We start from the raw sequence: 18,381 nt of genomic DNA, 5'->3' as shown, positions 1-18,381 counted from the left end.
TGCAAAAATGAATCTAATCAATAAACATAGAACATAGAACACTACAGCACAGTACAGGCCCTTCGGTCCACAATGTTGTGATGACATTTTATCCTACTCTAAGATCTATCCAACCCTTCCCTCCCACATAGCCCTCCATTTCTTTATCATTCATGTGTCCATCTAAGAGTCTCTTAAATGTCCCGAATGTATCTGCCCCCACAACCTCTGCAGGCAGTGTGTTCCACACACCCACCACTCTCTGTGTAAAAAACCTACCCCTGACATCCCTCTTATATCTTCCTCCAATCACCTTAAAATTATGTCCACTCGTGTTAGCCATTGTCGCCCTGGGAAAAATGATTCACTTTGATTAATTTACACAATTTACTTCAATTTTACAATTTTATTGGTGTTTTATTTACTCTCTAGCCGTCACCTTGAGGGGTTTAGCCGCAGTTGGTTCAAGAACCGAATGGTTGAAGGGAAGTAACTGTTCCTGAACCCGGCGAGACTTCAGGCTTCTGTACCTCCTGCCCGATGGTGGCTGTGAGAAGGTGGCATGGCCCGGATGGTGGGGATCTTTGATGATGTATGTTGCCTTCCTGATGCAGCGCCTCCTGTAGATACTCCCGATGGTGGGGAGGGATGTGCCCGTGATGTACTGGGCTGAGTCCATGACTCTCTGCAGCTTCTTACATTCCTGTGCATTCGAATGACTGCACCACACTATGATTCAACCAGTTAGGATATTTTCAACAGTACATCTGCAGAAGTTTGTTAGAGTGTTCAGTGCTCCCTAACCTCCTGAGAGAAACGATGCTGGCACACCTTCCCTGTGATTGCATGCTGACCAAGGTATCTTCCCCAGCTAGTCCCATTTGCCTGCATTTGACCCACATCCCTCTAAACCTTTCCTATCCAGTACCTGTCCAAATGTCCTTTGAACATTGTAGTTGTACCTGCCTCTACCTCTTCCTCTTCCTCTGGCAGCTTGTTCCATACACCCACCACCCTCTGTGTGGAAAACTCCCATTGAATCTTTCCCCTCTCATATTAAAACAATGGTGTCTACGTTTAGATAAGTTCTCTTTATTGGTCACATGTACATCGAAACACACAGTGAAATACATCTTTTGCGTAGAGTGTTCTGGCGGCAGCCCGCAAGTTTCGCCACGTTTCTGGCGCCAACGTAGCACACTCCCATCCCTACCCCCTTTCCCTACTCTCCCTCCATCCTCCTCTCCCTCCTTCCTCCTCTTCCCTCCTCCTCCCCCTCCCCACTCCCACTCCTCCTCCCCCCCACCACCCCTCCCCCTCCTCCTCCCACTCTTCCCCCTCCCTCGCACCCACTCCCCCACTCCCACTCCTCCTCCCTCCCACCACCCCTCCCCCTCCTCCTCCCACTCTTCCCCCTCCCTCGCACCCACTCCCCCACTCCCACTCCTCCTCCCTCCCACCACCCCTCCCCCTCCTCCTCCCACTCTTCCCCCTCCCTCGCACCCACTCCCCATCCCACCCCCTCCCCTACCTACCCTCTCCCTCCCCTTCCACTCCCCCACTCCCTTCCCCATTGATCTCCCCTCCCCCTCCGTATCCCCATCCCCTCCCCTCCTTCCACCCTTCCTTCCTCCCCACACGCTCATCCCCTCCCCCCCCCCGTCTTCATATCAGCCCAACCCCCAGTTTAGGACCTTAATTTCTGGTCCATTTTAGTCCTTCATAACTACCCAATGGCAGGATTCTGGGCAGTGTAGAGGAGCAGAGGGATCTGGGGATTCATATCCACAGATCCCTGAAAGTTGCCTCACAGGTGGTTAGGGTAGTTCAGAAAGCTTATGGGGTGTTAGCTTTCATAAATTGTGGGATTGAGTTTAAGAGCCGCAAGGTAATGATGCAGCTCTACAAAACTCTGGTTAGACCACACTTAGAGTACTGTGTCCAGGTCTGGTCACCTCATTATAGGGATCCAGGTCTGGTCACCTCATTATAGGGAGGATGTGGACGTGTTGGAAAGTGTGCAGAGGAGCTTTACCAGGATGCTGCCTGGATTAGAGAGGATGCATTATGAGGAGAGACTAAGGGAGCTAGGGCTTTACTCTTTGGAGAGGAGGAGGATGAGGGGAGACATGATAGAGGTATACAAAATATAAATTGGAATAGACAGAGTAGACAGCCAGCGCCTCTTTCCCAGGGCACCAATGGTCAATACGAGAAGGCATGGCTTTAAAGTAATGGGTGGGAAGTTCAAGGGAGATATCAGAGGGAGCTTTTTTTTACCCAGAGAGTGGTTGAGGCATGGAATTCGCTGCCTGGAGCGGTGGTGGAGGCTGATACGTTAGTCAAATTCAACAGATTGCAGATAAGCATATGGAGGAATTTAAAATAGAGGGATATGTGGGAGGAAGGGTTTAGATAGTCTTAGGCGAGGTTTAACGGACGGCACAACATTGTGGGCCGAAGGGCCTGTATTGTGCTGTACTGTTTTATGATTCTATGGTACCTAAACATATAGAGGTAAACCTCTTCTGTACACTCTCCAAAGCCTCCGCATCTTCCTGTAATGGGGCGACCAGGACTGTACACTATACTGCAAGTGCGGACTAACCAAAGTTTTATACAGCTGCATCGTGACTTTATCTGTTTATTTATTTATTTATCTCGCTAGGACATCGCTGGCAAGACCAGCATTTATTGACCATCCCTTGAGATGGTGGGAGGTGAGCCGCCTTCTTGAATCGCTGCAATCTAGTTCGTGTGTGTGTGTGTGTGTGTGTGTGTGTGAGAGAGAGAGAGAGAGTGAGAGAGAAAGAGAGACCAAGCGGGTCGTTAGTTTGAATGGATGTTTCCACTTGCGGGCGAGTTGAACAAACCAGCCCGTCACTTGTTCACTGACCGACGGTAAACGCTCAAGAACAATCTGCATCCCGTGGGTTTGTTGTAGTCAGCAGTGTTCATGTCATATTTAACATTATAATGCTGCTCTCAGTGGTGATTTGCCTGAATATTATTAAACAAGCGGAAGTCTTTCTGAACTGCATTATTTTGTTGTGAACAGTCGAGGCGCGGAGTAAAACAAAGTACCGGGATGCACTGTGATGGCGGTCTGTTGGTTGATAACAGTGTCTGTTCCCCTCCCACCCCCCCCCCCCCCCAACCCACCCACCGTGTGTCCCCTGTCCTCCACTTCAGCCGGAAACTCACCCGGGCGGTTGGCATTTGGGAATGGACAGGCTGAAACACGAGGCAGCTCCCACTACTGTCGGAAGCAGTTACTGCTTCGTTCCTTCTCCCAGGGAAGTGCTAAAGGCAGGGCTTCACCCTGACCAGTGGACCTTCACTTCATTGTACAGTAAGTCCGTGCAGTGACACAGTGATTAGCTGCATCTGATCGTATGAGGGTGAAACAGCCATTGAAGCCGCGCTCTGTTTAAAAGCAAGAACTGTGTTCACTTGATTCTCACCCTGTTTTCTGGCACATATTTTACTCATTACCGCCCTCCGCTGATTTCATGTTGCTCACTGTCACCCAGTGTGTCCCGGTACTTTGTTTTACATAATGTTGTGTGTCACCCCTCCCCTCTCCCCCTCGATCCCCTCCCCCCTCCCCACTCCCCTACCTCACATCCCTCCCCACTCCCTTCCATGTCGCCCCTCCTCCCACCATCCCCTCCTCCTCCCCTCCCCTCCTCTGCTCCCCCTTCCCCGCCCTCCCCACCTGTCCTCCCATTGCCCGCCCTCCCCTCAACTCCTCTCCTCCCCCTTTCCTGTCCTCCCCTCCCCTCCTCTCCTCCCCCTCCTCCTCCCTTCCCCTCCACTCCTCCTCTCCTCCCCTTCCCTCCCCCTCCCCTTCCCTGTCCCCTCCCCTCCTCCCTTCACACATCCACTCTGCCTTCCTCTCCCTCCTCCCCACCTCCTCCTCTTCCCCCTCCGCCCTCCTGCACTCAACCTCCCCTTCCCTGCTCTCCCCTACCCTGCTCTCCTCTTCCCTCCCCCCTCCTGCCCCCTCTTCCCCCTCCCCTCCCTCCCCTACCTTCCACTCCCACCACCCTCCTCGCCTTCCTTCTTCTCTTCTCCACCTCACCCACTCCCTCCCTTCACCTCACTCCCCTCCCGACCCCCTTGCCTCCCCTCCCCACCTCCTCCACGTCCCCTTCTCCTGCTGCACTCCTCCCCTTACCCCCTCCCCCATACCCCTCCTCCCTCCCCATCCCCCTCTCCCCATCCCACTCCCCCTCCCCATCCTCCTCCCCATCCCCCTGCCCCCCTCCGCCATCCTTGCTCTCTCCTCCTCCCTCCCCCACCCTTCCACTCCATCCACCCTCCTCCCCTTCCCTTTCTCTGCCTCCCCTCCTCCTCCCTCCCCTCCTCTCCCTCCCCTCCTCCCCTGCACCTCCCTCGCCCCCTCCTCTCCCTAATCCCGTCATTCCCTCCATCCCCCTCCCTCCCTACACACACCCCCTCCTAACCCTCCCACACTCCCTCCCCCCCCTCCCCGTCCCCACTTGCCTCCCTCCCCTCCCCTATATTGGCCCCTCCCTCATTCCCTATCCACGCCCCCACCCTTCCACTCCTCACTCCCTCCTCTTTCCCACCCCTCCCCTCTCTCTCCCTCCATCCTCCTCCCTCCGTCCCTCCTCCTCCCCTCCCCTTCTCACTCCTCCTCTCCCCCACTCCTGCTCTCCCCCACCACCCATCCCCCACACCACCCCTCCCCCTCCCCTCATCCTCCTCTCCCCTCCTCCCGCCATCCCCTCCCCTCCTCTCCCTCCCCCCTGACGTCACCCGTGACCCACTCCCCTCCCTCCCTCCCCTCCCACCCTCCCACACTCTCCTCTTCCCTCCCCTCTGCCCTCCTACCTCCATCCCTCCTTCTCCCACTCCTCCCGCCCTCCCCTCCCCTCCTCTCGTCCCCTTCCCCGCCCTCCCCTCCTCGTGTCCCTTTTCCGTCCCCCTCTCCCCTCCCTGTCCCCCTTCCCTCCTCCCTTCCCCTCCACCTCCCTTCCCCTCCTCCTCCCCTTCGCTCCCCACCACCCCTGCCCACATCACCCTCCCGAAACCCTCCCACACCCCATTCTCCCTCCCCAACCCACCACCCATCCACCTCTCCTCCTCCCACGACCCCTCCTCACCCCTCCCTCACGCCGCACTCCACACCTCCCTCGCCCCTACTCCCTCTCCACTCCCCCTACCCTACCCTCCCCCTCTCCCCTCCCTCTCCCCCTCCCTCCCATCCCCCTCTCCCATCCCCCCTCCCCCTCCCTCCCTCCTCCCCTCATCCCTTCCTTCCCCCTCCCTCGCAAAACAACCCTCGCTCCCCTCACTTCCCCCTCCCTCCCCTCCCCACCCTCCCCTATACTCCGACTCCCCCTCAACCTCCACTTCCCCCTCACCCCTCACACCCCTCACCCCCTCACCCCCCACTCTATCTGTGTGTGTGTGTGTGTGTGTGTGTGTGCGTGCGTGCGCGCGGCTGTCTGTGTTTCGCCTCCGTTAATTTTTTTTTGGTACGTCAATGATTGAAAACATTAATTTCATCACGACTCTATTCACTGTATCCAGGAAAGTCTCCTCGTGATGAAGAACGAAACTGATGAATGAAACAGAGAGGTAATCTGCAGAACTACGTCCCAGTCTGCTGCGGAGCGGGAACCCACTGCAGCCCTTGCACAGCTCCGGGACATCCTTTCCCTGCACATATCCCCACTTGCATCGGTGTCATCTCCAGGATCTGCTGAAAGCGCCTCGGCTCATCAGACCTCCCAGCACAGGGCTTTCAGTCAGCCCAGTGAGGTTACGAGCCCGACCGACGTGCTGAGAGTGCCGGAGGGGGCTGCCAGCGAGACCATCCGTACCACCGACATCCTGCAGTCCCTCGTCAGCTGCAAACGGAGGCTTCATTTACCAGTGAGTGAGACAGGTTCATGTCCATCTGTTGAGTGCGAGTGAGGATGTGTGTGAGGGTGTGTGTTTGTGTGTGTGTGGGAGTGGGTTTGTCTATTTGTCTGAGGGTGTGTGAGTCTGAGGGTGTCTGTGATGGTGTGTGTGTGTGGGTTTGTCTGTGTGTGGAGGTGTGTGTCTAAGGGTGTTTGTGTCTGAGGGTGTGTCTGTGTGGGACTGTGTCTGTGAGGGTGTGTGTGTATATGGCTGTGTGTCTGTGTGTGGCGGGGGTGTTTGTGTGTGCGTGTGTGTCTGTAAGGGTGTGTGTGTGTGTGTGTGTGTGTGTGTGTGTGTGTGTGTGTGTGTGTGTGTGTGTGTGTGTGTGTGTGTGTGTGAGACACCAAGTGGGTCGTTAGTTTGAATGGATGTTTCCACTTGCGGGAGAGTTGAACAAACCAGCCCGTCACTTGTTCACTGACCGACGGTGAACGCTTAATAACAATCTGCATCCCGTGGGTTTGTTGTAGTCAGCAGTGTTCATGTCATATTTAACATTATAATGCTGCTCTCAGTGGTGATTTGCCTGAATATTATTAAACAAGCGGAAGCCTTTCTGAACTGCATTATTTTGTTGTGAACAGTCGAGGCGCGGAGTAAAGCAAAGTACCGGGATGCACTGTGATGGCGGTCTGTTGGGTTGATAAAACGTGCAGAAAGTGACGGGTCGAGGAACATTAATAACTGGTTTACGTTGATTACCTGAACACCAGATGCAAACAGGAACATTATTAGTTCCTGCCGTGTGCAGCAAACATTGGTTGAGGGAAACGCTGCCCCGGGAGTCTCCGCCTCCACCACCGCCTCAGGCAGTGAGCGCCGGACTCCAACCATCCCCTGGTTGACAACAATCTTCCTGATTTCCCCATAAGACCTCTTAATGCTGCCACGGAGAGAAAAGTTTCTCATTGTCCGCCCTATCTCTGCCTCTCAGAATCTTGTGCGTCTTTCCCCCCTCCCTTCCCCCCTCCCCTCCCCCCTCAGCCTCCACTCGGAAACAACGAACAGACCCAGTCTATCCAGCCTCGCTTTATCGATTTAAATCTTCATCCCAGACAACATCCTGGTGAATCTCCTCCGCACCGTCTCCAGGAGTCATGTCCTGCCTATCATGTGGTGACCACAACTGCGCACAGTCGGTCAGAGGGCCATGTGGTGACGAGGATGTTGTGACCACGATACAGATAGATTGAGAGTGGAAGACAACCTGGTAAATGCCGTTTAACATATGATCGTGTGAGGTCGAGCACTTCGTTGAGAGGAATCAGCGGGCAGGTTTTTATCCAAATGGGAAGCGACTGCAAGTGAGTGAAGCAGAGAAGGACTTGGGTTTTACTGGATGTGAATCAGAATAAGGGCAGGAAGAAGGTGCATCAAGCAGTTAAGAAGGCAAATAGAATTTCGCCCTTAACTCCAAAGGGGCTGGAGTTGAGAAAGAAGAAAGTTTTGTTCCAATTCTGCAGGCTGTTGTTGAGATAGGTAGGGCAGGCTCTAAGGGCCGAGAGGCCTACTATATTCTTGTGTGTAAACGCTCAGAGGAGAAGGTTTCTAGATCTGAATGGATCAATCTCCGTGACATGAATACTGCTTTTCCAATTTATCTCCATATTCTCAAATTTCGTGGATTCCCTTCAGATCATAGCATTGAACAAAATACCCATGGATCCCATAAAACCCTACAGCGGCACGGTAGTGTAGCGGTGAGTGTAACGCTATTACGGCGCCAGTGACCCGGCTTCAATTCCGGCCACTGTCTGCAAGGAGTTTGTATGTTCTCCCCGTGTCTGCGTGGGTTTCCTCCGGGTGCTCCGGTTTCCTCCCACATTCCAAAGACGTACGGGTTGGGAAGTTGTGGGCATGCTATATTGGAGCCGCAGGCGTGGCGACACTTGCGCCCACAGCCATGAGCTGCTAATTTGGTCGCCTCAACCTCTGGATTAAGAGGCTAGAATATGCGTGGTAGTTTTCTCTGGTGCCTTGGAGGCTGAGGGGAGGGCCGATAGATGGAGGTAAAATTATGAAAGGCAGAGATCGGACAGATGGAGTACCAGGGTGGTAACGTCAAATAGTAGAGGGCAAGGGTTTAAGGTGAGAGGGGAAAAGTTTAAAGGAGAGTGAGGAGGCAAGTTGCTTTCCACAGAAGGTGGTCGGTACATGGAACACGCTGCCAGGGACTGTGACAGAAACAGATCAAACAGCACCATTTCAGAAGGCTTCAGGCAGATAAATGAACAGGCGGGGAATAGACGGATAAAGACCATTTGCAGGCAGAGAGGATCAGTTTATTTGGCATCATGGTCAGCACAGATATGGTGGGCAGAATGGCCTGTTCCTGTGCTGTACCGTTCCCTGTTCTATATCACCGCCACACCAGCAAACCGAAGGGTTTCTGGAGAGCCTCAGTTCTGTGACAGGAATGGAAATCTGGCCGGGGATGTTCTGGGGACAACCGTGCACATATGTGGGGGAAGGTGCTCAGACCGATGAAAGGAATATTAGCTCGGAGATACGAAGGCCGTGTGCAGAGGAGAGGGCGGGGAACTTGTTTCAGGGGTGGAATAACACCACGGTCGGTAACTGAGAGTGACTGGATCCGAGGAGACACAATGCCAGCCAGCACAGGGAACTGGAAGGGAGGTCTGGAGTTCAGACTGGTGCAGACGGGGGCCAAGAAAGTAACTGATGGATCTCACTGGCAAGATTAGCTGGAGAGTCTCTTACACTGCTGTTCAACCATGTACATGGAGACCCACTGCATGAGATACCCATCTCACTGTACACAGGGTCGGTGATACTGATCACATTGTATATACAGACACTGATGTATCTGTACAATGACTGTACTGATGTGAGATACAACTTTCTAGTGCATATTTTTATGAATGTATTAAGTTTGCAAAACCTTCTGGACCCTGGCTCCCACCACACACCACTTGTACACTTCCAGTAATATACAGTCGACCTCACGAGTGGACAGATCTGCAGATAGTGAGGACTCATGAGCAAGCAGATACCGGAATATCAGTGTTTTAGTGTATTACATCCAGAGCCCACTCTCAGATACTTCATCTCTAAACAGGAGCATCTGTAACACGTTGCCTGATGTGTGCCGACTGAATTCATCTTTTTATTTATCATTACATTTTCCGTTTCAGGTCACTGAGTTTCCTGGGTCTCCAGCTCCTGGTGCAGTGATGAATGAAATCAGGGAACTGGCCACTCTGGGCCGTCCGTTCCAGTTGGGAATGCTGTATGACTGCCGGTCAGACACTCTGATCCCAGGTATTGGAATACCATCACATGAATTAGTAGTGGTCAATGCAGTGTGGTAGATTCCGGTTACAAACCTCAGGACAGTGACCAGATCTCTGTAGGCTTCAATGCAGTTATGCTGAGGGATAAGGATAGACTGGGAATAAAGTTCCTGAATTGCAGTAAGGCCGATTTCAATATCATACGGGAGTAGCTGGCAGAAGTAGACTGGGAGCAGCTACTGGCAGGTAAGTCTCCATCTGACAAGTGGGAGCATTCAAGAGGAAAACAATCAATGGTCAGGGCCAACGTCTTCCCATCGGGGGAAAGACAAGGTTAGCAAGTCCAAGGAAACTTGGATGTCAAGGGATATTGAAGGTCGGATATAGAGAAGCAAAGAACAGGTATAGAGAACCGGAACCGTGAGTGGGGGATGGAGGGTCTTCAGGAAGTTCACTGGGTGGTGAAATTAAACAAGTAATGAGCCGGATAAAGGGCAGGGGAGGGGACACAAAATATTACCAGCGGACAGGGTAAGGAAAATCCCCCGGATCTTAGGTTTATTAACAGCAAGAGGGTAACCAGGGAAAAAGTAGGGCTCATTAGGGACAAAAAGTCTGTTCATGGAACCAAGCCACTAAGGGGAGGTCTGAAATTGATCCGGCTAATCTGTTTTCACCAAGGACAAGCACACGTTTGGGGAAATCAGTGACTGTGATGATGAAACTCCAGGACATTTCATTATTAGAAAGGATGCCTCGGTGGATGAATCCTCAGGGCCGATGATGTATCCCAGGTGACAGTGGGAGTCTAGTGGAGGAGATTTTGGGGCCCAGACAGAGACTGTTAACTCTTTGCTTGCCACAGGTTGGGTGCCAAGCTCAGCAGGTCAGGCAGCATCTGTGGAAAGAGAAGCAGAGAACGTTTCAAGTCAGAGATGCTTCGTCAGAATTGGGAAAGAGAGAAAACAATTGAGTAGCAGAGGAGGTGGGGGAGGGATGGGAAGGAGAAAGGGAACATGTCTGAGCGGGTGACGGCCAATGGGTTAATGTGGCAGTGAGACAGAGAGTGGTCTTGTGTTATGTGTCACTCGTAGGGTCTGTCTCCTGTGCTCAATGCAGTTGAAACCCATCAGTAACTGATAGGAATTCCCCAGAGCAGTCTCTTGGAACCAAACAATTTCAACAGCTGTTGGAGTGACCTTCCTTCCATATGAGGCCAGAGGTGCGGACGTTCACTGAATATTATGCATTGTTCAATTCCATTCACAACTCCACAGCATAGGAAGCAGTCTGTGTCTGCGTGCAGTAAGTCCTGGACAAGATTCAGGCACAAGCTGAGGAGTGTCAAGTGACATTCACACCACAGAAGTGTGGAACAGGGATGCCGTTTGGGGCTCGGCTGGTGAGCAGTTGTGGTGTCAATTGGCTGAGGGTTGATGAGAAATGTTCTGGCAGATAAAGTAACCTGGCAGATAATGAGGCCGGTTAGCCGAAAGTGTGGTACCTCAGTCCAAAATACAGCCAGCGCAGAAAATCAATCGACTGAATAATCACTATTCACTTTGATTAATCTGCACAACGTAACTAAATGTTACAAATTTTATTGCCATTTTATTCCTAAGGTGTCACCTTGTGGGACTTACAGACACTGCAAAGCAACCTCAATAGTCGTGCTCAGCCCAGCACTGAGTTTCACATCATTGCATCAGACTCCATGGAGGAGAAAGCTGCTGCACTCAATGTGTCAGGATCACTGAAAGTCAGTCTCCTGTGTGGGTTAGTGGAGGTGAAAGGATCTGCAAAATATCTAAATGATTAAAAGCAATCAGAGTCAGGCACGTGTTACCCTTCAGTACGAAACAACAACCAGGTTTGAACAACTGACGATGAGCCACTTAGGGAGACAGAATATTGCCTACCCGAGTGTGTTTGATGAAGGATCAGCAACCCATGTCGTTACAGCAGTGCTGTATGGGGCCCAGGCTTTCTTTGTCTTTGATCAAATGGTTTCGTCAGCAGAGAACATGCAGGATATTCAGGGTAATATGGAGGCGACAATTAAACATCTTCCAATGATTGCAGTTCAGGGTGATTCCTCCCTAACAATGGCAGAAGAACAGAAGTCTCATTCAGAGAAATTTAGCTGCACCTTTTATGGGGATTTCTCACTGAAAAACAACCCCACCACATTTCAGGGTGCCATCGGAATCTATGCAAGCCTCCCAAGCTTACTTGGATCAGGTGGGGAGAATTCAGTACCCGTGAGAGTCTGGCTCTACCCTCTCAATAAACTTGACTCAAAAGCTATTCAGCTGGTGAGGGAGATAAGCATGGGATTGGTCAATCAGTGCCAGCAGGCCCTGGAACAGTTGAATGAGACAGTGCAGAGATGCAATGATATGATGAATGACAGCGTCACCATTCAGTTTCCTGAGATCAGGGACAGGATACAGCAATTCTGAGAAATGTGTCTGGAATATAAACTGGTTTTCCAGAGGACTTTAGCCAGAGTTTTGCCGTCCATCCGGGGAGGTGGGGAGGAGGAAGGATTACTGGTGGATATACTGAAGAACAAGGAACAGTCACCATTCAAACACCAGTCATTGATCACATGGCTGGATCACAAGGAACGAGAGATTATGGTGGTGAGGTTTTACCTCAAGAAGTTGGATGATATTCCTATTGTAAAATCAAGGAGAGAGATGGATGAAGAAGTGATGAATCCAGCAATAGACTATGTCGTCTGCTTCACATTTACAGCATTGCATCAGGAGGATCTCTATCTGTTAAAGGCAATCGACTACCTCCGATCTCACACAGATCAGAAAATGCAGACACCAACTCCTGCTACTGAAGCCTGTGCAACACAACACGGCGAGCAGTGGTTTAATTCACTGCCTACAACCGAGAAAATGAAGCAGCAATGTAAGTCATTCCTGGATTTTGCCACAGCTAACAAAGAAAATGGGAAAATAAAATTCCTTGTTGCTTCTGTGAAGGACGACAGCAACCGAGGAGCGTCTATTTACCTCTATGAAGGATGGTCTTTGAAGAACCAGTGCTTTGACCCCCCGTCACAGCCCGAGAGACCTAGAACTATTGGAACCACACATGACAGTGTGACTCTGCAGTTACAGCCACCCAGACATGGTGCCGGTGAGATTGTGGGTTACACGGTAGAGTACAGAGGGCGGTGGCAGGAGGACTGGTCAACTCTGCATACACCTGATAAATCCCACTCCGTCACAATATCTGGGTTACAGCTACACCAGGAGTATCATTTCCGAAACAGAGCAGTGACCAAGGTAGGGGTCAGCAAGGTGAGTGATAGCTGCAGGGCCATGACACGTCCTACAAGCCCACCTGGTAAACCGGTCTTGCAGGATTTTTCATCCAGAGCAATGCTCTTCTGGGACGCTCCAAGACAGATTGGAGCTAATGTCAAAATAGTTCAGTACAGGATTGAGTATAGAGAAGAAACAGCAGTTGGGTCCAACACGGAGGGCGGACTGTGGGAGGAAGTAAAGACAACTGACAGCCAATGTCACTATGATTTCGAGGGTCTGAAACCTAATGCAGTCGACAGAGTCCGAGTGTCTGCTGACTGTGGAGAAGCAGGTTCCAGTGCACCAAGTGAAGCAGTTTTAGCTTCACTTGGTGCACTGGAACCTGCTTCAGTGCACCAAGTAATAGAAAATGAAGCATCCAGATTAGGCCAGAAACTTCTCAGATAAGCCAAATTAATATCCAAAGGACACCCTTCCATTTACAAGCTGAAGCTGTGGAAGGAGGTGCTTGATCAGTCCGGACACCTTGTGAAATGTTCCTTTGGAAAACGCAACATAAGTGGCAACATAAAATGCACAATGAAGACAATTATGGTTCTGGGAGCAACAGGGTCGGGGAAAACGACCCTCATCAATGGGATGATCAACTACATCTTGGGCGTGGAATGGACGGACGACTTCAGATACATGTTAATACACGAAGAGACAGGAAAATCCCAGGCTGAAAGTCAGACATCCTCCATCACTGCCTACCAGCTCCACCATCAGGAAGGATTTAAAATCCATTACTCTCTATCATTGATACGCCTGGATTCGGAGATACCAGGGGGATGAGCCGAGATCAACAGATCACTGACCACATCAGTGAGTTTTTCACCTCCCTACAGGGTGTTGATCAGATCGATGCCGTGTGTTTTGTTGCTCAAGCTGCTTTGGATCGCCTGACTCACACACAGAAATATATCTTCAATTCAATTCTTTCTATTTTTGGCAAAGATATTGCAGAGAGCATTCATGTACTGGTGACATTCGCAGATGGACAGCGTCCTCCAATTCTAGAGGCTTTGAAAGTAGCTGAGATACCATGTCCCAAAGATAAAAACGGTATGCCAGTACACTTCAAGTTTAACAATTCTGCCATATTTGCTCAGCGTCCAGCCTCTGGAAACTTTGCAAATATGGGAAGTGTCGATAACAGCTGGGACACGGAAGAGGATGATGATAACTTTGATGCGATGTTCTGGAAGATGGGAGCAAACAGTATGAAGAAATTCTTTCGGTCTCTGACCACGATGAAAGCAAAAAGTTTACGTTTGACCAGAGAGGTTCTGAAGGAACGTCAGCAGCTGGAGGCTGCAGTGGAGGGTTTGCAAAAAAAGATCCGAGTCGGGCTGACCAAAAGAAAGAACTGAGGAAAATGCAGCAGGTTATGAACCAACACCAGACTGAACTGGATGCAAATAAAGACTTTGAGTATGAGGTTGAAATTACAGTTGCAGTACAGGAGGATATCAGTGGGACTGGGAATTACGTAACCAACTGTCAGAAGTGTCAATTCACCTGCCACTATCCCTGTACTATTTCTGATGATGCTAAAATAAGAGGATGTGATGCAATGGACAGGGATGGGTACTGTAAAGTCTGTCCCCAAAAATGCATCTGGAGTGTTCACTTCAACCAGAAATACAGGTTTGTGTATAAAACAAGGAAGGAGAAGAGAACACACAAAGAGCTGAAAGAAAAGTATGAGAAGGCCTGTGATCAGAAGATGACAGTGCAGAAAGTCATGGAGGCCCTTGAGATTGAGTTAACTGAGGTTCAGAACGCTGTGCTGGAGCTGATACAACAATTATCACAGAGCATTAGAAGACTTGAAGAACCAGCTCGGAGACCAAACCCGTTATCCACCCCAACTTGCATCGACCTCCTGATTCAGTGTGAGAAAGAAGAGGCAAAGCCTGGGTTCATGGAAGCGAATTCAGGCACTGCGTGAGGTCATGGTACAGGCAGATTTAATACAGGAAGGTGCCAAAGGAGAGCTGTCAATAGACGAGTTGAAGTAAAATACAAAGGGATCTTAAGAAAACATTCATCAAAAGATTTAAAATGTATTGAATTGGTTCACTGGTGACTAGCAAACAATCCAGCTGTTCCCACGGGGGACCAGATGTTTAACGGCCAATAAACAAGTCTCTCATTCCAATTCACCCTCCTTCTCCTCCCCCATCTGCCACAGCTTTAACGCCACACCTTCGGTCCTCAACGCTCCTCTCCCTCACCCCACTGGCTGGCACCCACCTCACCTGGGTCCAGTCACCGCCAGAGGTTCACCTGCAATGGCTTCCCGTCCCTGTCCCTGTCCACTGGTCCTGTGGACAACCCCGAGAATCCAACCACATCCCCTCCTGTTCCCCATCTGTGTCCCGCCCCTTGGAAACAACACCGGAATCACAGCGTCCATTTCCTGTGGACACAGGCTGCCCCCAGCTCCACCTTCCCACGTCCTCCCTCCATCCCCACTCTCTCCGTGCTGGCAGATGACACATTCCCCCATCCAGTGCCGGATGACAGGAAATCTTCTCCCAGATCTGTGCTGCTCCCGGGCCACTGTCAGAGTCTGACCCATGGGCTGGTGGGAGGGGTGGATGTGTTCCATGAAATGCCCAGCAGAAAAATGCAAACTGGGAAAAACAGAGCAATATTTTCCATCAAACGGCATAGGAGGCCATTCAGCCCACTGAGTCAATGCTGGTTTCAAAGCAGCATCATCAATCCCATTCCCTTCACCTTCCCTGTGATCTACTCTCTGCCAAATGCCAACCAACCTCCTCATTCTGCTGATAATGAAAATCCCAGGCTGAAAGTCAGACATCCTCGAACTCTCGAACCTAGCCATGGCCTCGTTTGCTTGTGCTGGAAGGGATGAGCAATCCACAAGGGGTGAGGGTCTCCATTATTGCCTTCAGAGACCACCAGCTGAACGATGGGAGAATTCCCAAGGACCTCCTCTATGGGGTACCAGCATCAGGGAAAAGGCCCATCAGATGACCCCCACCTGCACTCCGGAAACATCTGCAAGAGGGACCTGAAGGCACCAGACATCAATGTAGAGCTGGGAGGTAGCTGTTCAGTATCACAGTCATTGAAATGTGATTCAATTCCCAGCAGATTCCACTGTGGTGTTTACAAGGGAGCTCCGGAACTACTGAATGGCAAAAATTTTTGGGATCAGCTTGACTGCTCTGTACACACTCGATGGACTGAATGGCCTCCTCCCATGCTCTGACCCTCCTGGGATTGTGCAGGATGCATTCTGAAGCTCTGTGTCTTATTTCTCTCTGAGGTGAGCCTCCGATTCCATTTTTATTCCATTACTGAGGCCTCGTGGTACCTCCCGGGGTTGGGCAAAAACAGATCGATGTGATTCAGGCTGATGCACAGCCTGCTCATCGGCTCATCTGGAAGGGGAGGCAGGGTGTCTGTATCGTGGCTGGTGACGGGAGTGTGAGTCACCTCACCGCCCTGCTGTGGCACCTGCCCAGCCTGCAACCCTTGCCTCTCGCGACAGAGAAGGGCAGAGTTTGCCAAGCCAATTTTGGATTCAATTTGCTATGTTTCCCTTGGGCTCGAACAATTTGGAATTCTTTCCCATGTATGGCCATGTCGAAGACTTCAATAACCACACTGCCCTCATCCAATACACTTTGTTACCTCTTCAAAACAATCACTCAAATTGGTCAAACTGGATCTCCTCCCAACAATGCTTTTCTGACAATCTGTGACGGATCCCGGACCATGCAAGTGCAGATCAAGCCTGGCCCTCTGATTTTTTTTCACTGGAACTTCCCTGCTACTGACTCTAGACTCGGATCCTTGTAATTTCCTGGTTTATTCCTTCTTGAATAAAGCTGCCACATTTGCTGTCCTTCAGTCACCTGGCACTTCATTTGTGGATAGTAAAATTCTCTGTCAGGGCCACAGCAATCTCCTCCCTTACCTCCCACAGGAGCCTGGGATACATCCACACCCTGAGGAGATAGCCTGCTACGATATCTAATACCTGCTTTTTAATGATAACATGTTCCACAGAGAGGTTGTTGCCTAATGGGCTCCACTGTCTCCCTGGTTACCCAACTGTTCTCAGAAAATGCTTTGTGATTGTTCCTGACTTTATCCACCAGTGATACTTTGTGCCTGCTCTAAGTACCCCTCTACTCTGTTGATATTTTTAAGAGTGTCCTCACCTTCCACATAAAGGTCTGCAGGGCAGCGAAAAAACCACCCTCTACACTCTTTACTATATAGAGTCACCCAGCACAGCAACAGACCCTTTGGCCCTCTGTGTCCATGCCAGCCATGCAGCACCATCTCCATCAATCTCATTTCCCAGCATTTGGCCTGTGATCTTCTCAGCCTTGGCGTTTCAGGCGCTCACCAAAATACTTCCTAAATGTTGTGGGAGTCTCTGCCTCCACCGCCCCCTCAGGCAGTGCGTTCCAGATTCCAAACACCCTCTTGGTGGAAACATTCTTGCTCAGATCCCCTCTCAGTCTCCAACTCCTTACCTTAAATGCGCGCCCTCTGGTTTTCGACGCCTCAGAAAAAAGTTTCTCATTATTTACCCATCTTTGCCCATCAAAACTGTGTTTCCCTCAATCAGGTCCCCACTAAACCTTGTTTTCCCCAAGGAAACAAACCCAGACTGCTCAGTCCCTCTTAGTAACTGAAATGCTCTGTTCCAGCCAACATCCTGGTGACTCTGCTCTGAACCCTGCCCAAAACAATCACCTCCCTTTTTTAAATAATCGTTTATTAACTAAAAGCATTACAGAAGGACAACCAGTGCCAATACACTAGAACTAATACAGAAGAGATGAAATAAACTAAGTAGCTACATAACTACAGCAAAATACCACGAACTAACATACAATCACCTCCTTCCTGCAGTGTTGCAGTGAGAACTGCTCACAGTACCCCATCTGTTGCCAGACCAATGTTTAATAAACTGCATTGTAACCTCTCTGTTTTGATCATTGATGACCTGGGGTATGGAGGCAAGTATCCCTTCTGCTTTCTCCACTGCCGGTCTGTGCCTTCAGGGATCCTTCACCTCAAGGATCTTCACCTCACTGCCTTCACCTCACTCTTATCTGCGGCAAATTCTACCTGCCTTCCCTCTGTCCATCTCACCTACTGTACAATGTTATCAGTGTTACCAAAGAGCAGCCTGCTCACTGTCGGTTGGTCACAGGCTTCCAATCACAAACACAATCCAGCAGCACCACCCACTGACTCCTATTACCTATTCGATTTTGGATCCAATTTTTTCTGGATTCCTTGGGCTCTAACCCTTTGGAATTCTTTCCCATGTACGGGCATGTCAAAGACTTCAATAACCCCACTGCCCTCATCAAATACACTTTGTTACCTCTTCAAAACATTCACTGAAATTGGTCAAACTGGATCTCCTCCCAACAATGCTTTTCTGACAATCTGTGACGGATCCCGGACCATGCAAGTGCAGATCAAGCCTGGCCCTCCGATTTTCTTTCACCGGAACTTCCCTGCTACTGACTCTAGACTCGGATCCTTGTAATTTCCTGGTTTATTCCTTCTTGAATAAAGCTGCCATATTTGCTGTCCTTCAGTCACCTGGAACTTCATTTGTGGACAGTAAAAGGTCAGGGGCGGGGAAAGGGCGGGAGGTCCGGGGTCCGGAGGGGGGGGCGGGGAAAGGGCGGGAGGTCAGGGGTCTGAGGGGGAGGGGGCGGCAAAAAGGGCGAGACGTCCGGGTCTAAGGGGGGTGGGAGTTCCGGGGTCTGGTGGCGGGGCGGGGTGTGGGAGGTCCGCGGTCTGTGGGGGTGACAGGGGGCGGGGAACGGGCGGGAGGTCCTGGGTCTGAGGGGGGTGGGGGAGGTCCGGCG

General features: G+C 50.9%; 1 protein-coding gene across 1 annotated transcript; it reads left to right on the top strand.

The window, feature by feature from the left end:
• Positions 1–5,471: 5,471 nt before the first annotated feature.
• On the top strand, positions 5,472–12,904 carry LOC127585961 (stonustoxin subunit alpha-like). The gene is given in 5 exon segments (XM_052043717.1): positions 5,472–5,886; positions 9,072–9,198; positions 10,793–10,985; positions 10,987–11,622; positions 11,668–12,904. Coding segments are annotated over 4 exon segments (2,154 nt in total). The 5' UTR covers positions 5,472–5,886; positions 9,072–9,110.
• Positions 12,905–18,381: the final 5,477 nt, after the last annotated feature.

Source organism: Pristis pectinata, chromosome 34, assembly GCF_009764475.1.
Source record: "Pristis pectinata isolate sPriPec2 chromosome 34, sPriPec2.1.pri, whole genome shotgun sequence".
In the NCBI taxonomy this organism is placed as follows: domain Eukaryota; kingdom Metazoa; phylum Chordata; class Chondrichthyes; order Rhinopristiformes; family Pristidae; genus Pristis; species Pristis pectinata.
The sequence above is the reverse complement of the archived record's forward strand: the minus strand, read 5'-3'. Positions and strand labels throughout refer to the sequence as shown.